The sequence below is a fragment of the Patiria miniata genome, unplaced genomic scaffold, assembly GCF_015706575.1.
Source record: "Patiria miniata isolate m_02_andy unplaced genomic scaffold, ASM1570657v1 HiC_scaffold_27, whole genome shotgun sequence".
NCBI classification, from domain to species: domain Eukaryota; kingdom Metazoa; phylum Echinodermata; class Asteroidea; order Valvatida; family Asterinidae; genus Patiria; species Patiria miniata.
Window position 1 is genome coordinate 9,508,276 of NW_024037066.1, and position 7,246 is coordinate 9,515,521.

A 7,246-nucleotide genomic window follows, 5' to 3' on the forward strand; every position below is an offset into this window, starting at 1 on the left:
ACAGATTGTAAAGACTTCGGGAAGCAACAGATTAAAGGACGCTATGATAATTGTCATTTAAATCTTTTTTTTTTAATGCAGGGGTGCACTGCGCAAACAGCCATTATTGGATGCTGAAATAAAGCCCAAATTGGATAAAGTTCATGACATTTGCAGCACGTGACAACAAATATTTAAAAATAATGGCAAATTAATCTCTCACATCTGAACAATTAGTAGAAGTTGTACAATTTCTTTCCGTTAGTGCTTATGACTCGGCGGAGCCCAAGCTTGTTTTACAACTTATATTCCTCCTCCATGATTGGGTGAGTCAGTCTAGGATTTCGTATGCTAGATTTTGAAAGGGCTATACATGCAGAACTTTACAAAAACAGTGGTCCCGACATTATTTTGGGTTTCGCTTTTTTTTTTACTCACCCTGTATATCGACACACCTTCGTATGAGATTAACAAGGTCCCACTTTATGCGCATCTTGACTTATCTGAAAACAGTTTGATACAAATGTATTTGTTGGAATAAAACTTGTACAGTGCCAGTGGAACTAATTACCCGATAAGATTCGCAAAGCTTACATGCTTATATGTAATTATAAAGATAATGTTAGTGCTTGCGGAGATTATCAGATTTACCTTGTATGCACACCATAATGACCTATTACTTATTATGTTTTTTACTATCACATTTTCCCCCACAAATAATCCCCTTATCAACTTTGATGTTTCCAGAATTAAATGAAACTCGGTTACAACAATAGAAATAGCATCAAAGATATTTATTTTGTTCACAAGTTTTTTTCAAATTGATTACAATTTTTTGGTAACGGTGCATGAAACTTATATACATTGTGCTTTAAATACAAAAATATCATAATGAGAGTAGATTAATTATACTAAAGAAAAGTTAGAACGATTAAAAACCACACGTTAAATAAGAAAATACTCTTGTAGTACTAATAGGAGCACAGCATATTGTTTAATGGTTTGAACAGAACTTTGCCTAGATTATTTCCTGAACAAAAAGCAACAACAGCAGTAAAATTATCAGTGGGTGGTGGTACCTGGTATCCAAAACAAATTTTAGATAGTGTATTGATACCATGATATAAGCAGTTATAGCACGACCAACTTCTTTGTATCATGCCCATTAGGAAAGGTTTAGTCCTTGCCAACGGGCATGCGGGTTATACCAGAACATTTTATCAAGGCAAAACATATAATTATAAACATCAAATGGGTTAGGCACTTATTAAAATTTTCTTACAGTTTTCTCACACCAAATCTTATCACAGCTGCATGCGACTAAACAAATAAATGTACCATGGTGCGTCCTTCGGTGTAGTAGCGTTTTAGGTTTTAAAAGTGCATTCGAGCACGCAGAAAATTAAGTAGGGGACTAAATGTACATCTGACATTAATTTTCGAACCAAAGAAACTACTTCAAAGAAATATATGCTACAGTTTGAAGTCTGTGTACTTTTAAAAGTTGTAACAACGTAATACAAAACTTAAAATGAAAGTAGCTGAATACAAACACAATTAACTGAAGAATTCTAAAAATAGCACCGAGCATTTCCTTTATACATTGCATCTAATATAGGTCCCTAAATTAGTCACCGAGTTCCCTGTGAAAATTGTAAAGAATATGTCCCAAACTTACGTGAAAACTTCCATTTAGCAAACAGCCGCAATCCTCAGAATGAAAGTCGGCTGTTCGTTAGGACTGGATAAAATGTTATATGAACGGTTCTGATTTGGTTTTATTCTTAGTTCAAAGATTTTGACACTTATTCTTTGATGATCTGGGCAGCTTTTTTGCAGATGTATGGATGACGGCGCCAGCATGAGATGTCATCCCATTTACCTGGAGATTGACTATTGATTACCACACAGTTCTCCTCATAACGGCGTTTCTTATGGACGCTGGGCTGTCTTGGTCCCCACAAGGTGAAGCTAAGAGGCTCGCCGCTGGCCCAAGTCATCTGCCCTTCCTCGTTGCGGTCATTCAGACCGATCCAGTACCGTCGCATCGTGGGAGACGCCTCGGACAATTCATCGCTGATCTCCGCTAAGTAGTCATTCTCAGCTTTGTCCGCGATGAAGACGAGCTCAGCTCCATCCTTCTGGCAGCTGGATGAGGCCTCCTCCCAGGTCTTGCTGGCAATCAGGAAGTGGTAGCAATACCCTCGGCGGGTGAACCAGGTGGGTGGGCACTCGACCATGGGAGGGGGAGGCGGGACGTCATTCTGGCAGGGCTCGACCGCTGGGCACTCACATGTGGGCACGGCACAGGGTGGGCATGAGCACTCTGGTGTACCGTTAGCCGGCTCCGGTTGAATTACATCTTGGACCCCCAGTTTCGGCTCGACGGAGCAGATAGCGGGCAGCTTGAAGTCGCTTCGGCAGGAGAGAGTCTCGTAGCCGTAGAATGACACCTGTTGGCTGTTGACGGGACGGCGATAGTCCAGTGCCACGCAGTACGGTCCACCCGCCTGGGAATCCACGACATTTCTCTGCCAGGCGTCGGATAGGTCTTTGGTGAGCCCCACCCAGTACCGTCGCCACAGATCGGGACTCAGTATGAAGGTCTCATCCGCGTACTCCTTCAGGATGCCGGTGTTGCTGGCCGTTGGCAGGAAGAGACGACCGGGAGCAGGTTGGCTTGCGCAGTACGCCTCAGCGTCTGATAGCGTCATGGCAAGGTCGACATCAGTACGCAGACAGACCGTGCCGTCACTCGATTGCCAGTATCTATCCGGGCATTCCTCGGCCCACACCCCGGCAGTCACGGCCAAAACTACCAGCAAAACCTTCAGCATCATTTTCAGTTTTTGAAGATTGGCTGAAAGTTACAACGAAAACTGTGCTTGCGCAACCGCTACAGACTTGTCCGCACCCTCTAAGTTGTCAAGCCAGCAATGCGATCGATGCACCCCACTACACTGACTATGTAATTGCCGGGGTGTGTTTCTTTCCCCACGAATGGCACAGCAGTAGTCCACATAGGCATGAGGTACTCGGTTAACTGACCAGTGACGAGTGCATGTAAATTGAATGAAAAGGAAGGTATTCAAGTGGCTCCGACTGAATTAAGACGGTAATTCTGAAGCCTTTTCAGACGACTTCAAAAGAGACGGGTAGTGTTCGATTATTATCCGTCGGTTTAGCAGGGAGATGGCCAGTACAGTGGAGCCCCGCGGCGATTTACTTGAGGAACACTCTTAAATCCACCAAGTTGTTGCATGTGCTCCAGTCACTTCTTGCGGATGTGTTTTACAGCTCAAAAAAGTTCCTGCCAAGCATGTCCGCGGGCTGAAATAAAGTGAAACGTCACGGTTAAGATATTCTACAAGCTTCAAAATGAACTGATAAGAAGTTAAACAAAAGGGAACACTATTCATTAGGTGAAAAGAGAACACGTTGTGTGGGAGCTCACACATTTTGTTCTGCTTTAGACGTCAAACACTAATTCCGCAACTGTCACCTTCTTAAATAAACCATAGAACAAGGAAAGCACAGTTACTAATGATAGAGCAGGAGTCTTGTATTTGTTGTGTTTATTTTCAAGTTTGTTTTACAAAACGAAGCTGCAGTGAAAATGCATCTCGCCGTTGAGGTTATTTACTCCCTCCCTTATACCGGAAGATGATAACGAGTCGCGTATCTAACAACCCGTTAAATCCGATAAACCAATCCACCGCGCCATTGCACACCATAACAATGGAGACGCCTCTTTACAAAATTCAAGAAGACTTTACCCGAGTTGTCTCAACTTAAACTGATTGATCCGGTCCATCGACGTAAAAACTCCTCTTGTGTTCGTCCCTCCTTTTTACAAAAAAACGAAGAAGTCAAGCCTTGTGAATGGAGGGGCTAAATTGATATGGGTTCACCGTGGTCGAAAATCCACTTAGGGGATGGTTGAGAAAACACAAATTCCTTAAGTATGGACAAAAGGACCAGCCCCAGTCCTCCGATCAGCCGCTGAATTCCCGCATCATTCACGGTGGAAATAGCAACGAATGATCCTTTTTGTTTGGGCATCATTTTGTTGGGGCGTCAATATAAATGCGGTCTATTTGATACCAAAATGAAGGACGCTCTACCAGGCCAGGAGAAGGAGCGCGAAGATACACGCAATCGTCTCCCGGGCCCACCACAGCCCAGTGAATATGTACAACAGTACTGTCGTTGCATACCAGCTACTCGGCTCTCTAAAAACGGTGGAATTCGCAGCACTTTTTGTTGTCACCGCACCAAAATGAAGAGGTTGAAATTTCACCGAGCCAATTTTGTACGGCACTTTTAACGAAGAACCACTCCTTTTGTTATGCGTTATGCAATAGCCCAAACAATTTCCTTAAAACCGAGATAACATAGCAATAAAACAGATACAGTTGTTTAATAGAGTTGTGAAACTAAACACGGCTTGACGGGGAGGAATTTTCGAGAAGGAACAAGTGACGGTGATGAAAGTGGTGGTACAAAATAATAGTAACCATTTTTTGGTTGTCCTATGACCATGTCATTATTTCATCACTTATCCACTATCGTCAATTCCGTCGTCATAACCATAATAACATCGTTATCTTACGACCATTGTTACCATCGTCAACTATATTGTCACGTTTGCCAATATCGTTCAGTGGGTGGTCTCGACGGTTGTAAGTTCGAAACTTGATCATGTTGGGTTGCCGTGATAGTTTAGCTGTGATAACAGTACGAAGACTTGGAGAAATAACCTTCTTTTGCCCTATTTCTTTTGCATTGTTTCTCATACTTTGGCTCCAAACATTTTCCAAGCAGTATATATCTCGTTTAACATGAAATTGACGACTCGTTGAACCTTCAACGAAATCGATGAGGTGAAACCATGTGATTAGACATCATAAAACGGCATCAAGGAGCATGTAAACAAAGTGTTTTCTCATTGTACTGGCTTTTAACTATCCGGTACTCAAATCTAATAATAAGACTTTGGCTATCGGAAGTTCTTGATCTAGAGGGGATAATGAGGCTTTGTGTATGTCCCAGCATGGAGGTCCCAGAGATGTAAGAAGCCCCATGCACACACCTTTCTGCACCTACAAGTCTAAATAAATACCATGAAATTGGAGCGCCAAGTTATTCGGTTACATCCCTCCCACGGACCCGTGGTTCCAAATGAATACACATGCATGTCTTAAAGAAACGCCACAACATAAGCGGCTTAAGAAGCAGGAGCTAATCCTAAACGTATAATGGACTGAGTGCACAGAAGACAGGATTATCCCCATAAGAAGGAATGGACAGAACATATTCATCAGCGCAAAGTCGAGACAGGTTCAGGCTAATTAAGAGTGAAAAGAATAATCTCCTCCTGGTTACATTGCGGACATTAGAAAAATCCACATACACTGTACATTGTACCTTGAAAACTTTAAAGCATCCAATGGTTGAACAGAAGATCGATACTTGAGAAAGCTGAAGAGCTTCAATCAAGTTTCTTAGATAGAAGCATCTTTCCAAAGAAATTAGAACTAAATCACATTTTAAAATTAGAACTAACTCACATTTTAAAATTGATGGTTTGGGCATTGGGCAAAAGGTAAAACGAAACAAACAGATCTACTCTATAAAAAAGAAGAAGTGTCTTCGTATTTAGTTGAAGAGTGCCGCTGCATGCATGTCCCACACGTTTAAGCCATCCCAGGCGCATGTCTTTTCCGACGGATGCCACCTTAATGAGTTCCGTTCCACTTGCACGTTCTCATTGCCTTCGCTTCATCTTTTTGAATCTATCGGTTTTTTTTTTATAATCCTTGTACCGTCTTCTCTTAATGCTGGGGACATAATTCTTCTACCCTAGAGTTATGTGTTTGTATGTGGTGTGTATTGCACACTGAGGAGTGAAACGAAGGAATTACACCATGTAATACAAACATGTCCATGTTCACCATAAACAACCGATGCCTATTTATAGAAGTAGATGTCAAAGAAGCCATGTCCATCACATAGTAAAGGTCCATTATTAAGCCCCCGCGAATGACAATGCAGCTAGTGATTTACATGCTGCCGAACACTGACCAAACCGACATCGAAAGAATGTTATCTTCTCTGTCCCAGGCTATCTGATCACGAAAGACAATTTGCAGGCCCATAAAATCCTAAATGTCAACAGTTTTTCAGGTGAAACGTGTCGGTATGATGTCTTTATAGCACACCTCCCTTAACGTTTAATGTTGATGTTGACTTATCGGACCGAAGGTCGAACTGCCATGGCAATTTTTACGCTAGGCGGTACTGGGTCGTCACTTGTACCAGAGTGTACGGTGAGCGGTGTTTTGGGCAAGGCAAAAATGACCAACACGATAACTGATGCTAATTATTTCGTTCCACAGTTACCAAGTAGTCAACGTTCAAAATACACGGTTGATATTGAATAATGCTAGTACATGTATTTTTTAATCATTATGAACTCTAATCCTGACCCTGTTTCTTGGAGATAGGCAGGTTACCCGCGGTTAGCTGAGGTAGGTAAACGTCACCCACTCACTGAAGATAACAAAACTTATTGGAAAGAACTTGAACTTATGAATTCGAGAAATACTGGAAAACACGCGAGATGATCAAGTTTAAAAGTACAATTGGAGATAATGTTAAACTAAAGAAAACCTTAACAAAGTTTATGAAATAAAGTTTTGTTTCTGACCGCTCGCTGCAATGATTGTTAAATTTGAAAGCATTGCTACAAAGGGCAGTGTGCCGTTTGGGTGTTTTACTGGCCCGTCATGTGCAATGTTGTATAATTTATTCTCCATTAAAAAAAAAATTGGAAAGTTTTCAACCATCATTGAGACCAGAAACCTGTGCAACCCTGTGTGGGCCAATCAGAATACGGCATGCCGTAGACGGTAGATTTTTTAAGCCTGTCAAATAGTGCTCATCTGGCCCAAAGTGGCCTTGCTCTCTGACCTGCGCGAGCAGGTTTCAAAATTTGTACAAGGTCGTAGCATCGTCTTGGCTAGGCCTTCACCTTTAACGGGCAAACGGCCCAAACGCACGGAATTTACACATAAAAGCAGGCGGTCCATTGTCACTTCAATAAATTATAGAAAATTTCTGCAGACCAAATAGCGAATTACCTCCGCCACGGGAGCAAACCGGTGCGAGATGGAATTTTTGTCCGAAACCGGCATTGTCTCGGCGAAAATAGAAAGATATTTTTTTTCAAGGAATTTGAAGTTTTGAGTCACCCAAATGGCGTTCT

General features: G+C 42.0%; 1 protein-coding gene across 1 annotated transcript; it reads right to left on the minus strand.

Moving 5' to 3' along the window:
- Positions 1 to 754: 754 nt before the first annotated feature.
- Positions 755 to 3,844, minus strand: LOC119734170 (aggrecan core protein-like). Its single transcript, XM_038207520.1, has 2 exons — positions 3,756 to 3,844; positions 755 to 3,309 (listed from the first exon to the last, which is right to left on the minus strand). The coding sequence occupies exon 2, from the start codon at positions 2,817 to 2,819 to the stop codon at positions 1,785 to 1,787; it is 1,035 nt and encodes a 344-aa protein (XP_038063448.1). The 5' UTR covers positions 2,820 to 3,309; positions 3,756 to 3,844; the 3' UTR covers positions 755 to 1,784.
- Positions 3,845 to 7,246: the final 3,402 nt, after the last annotated feature.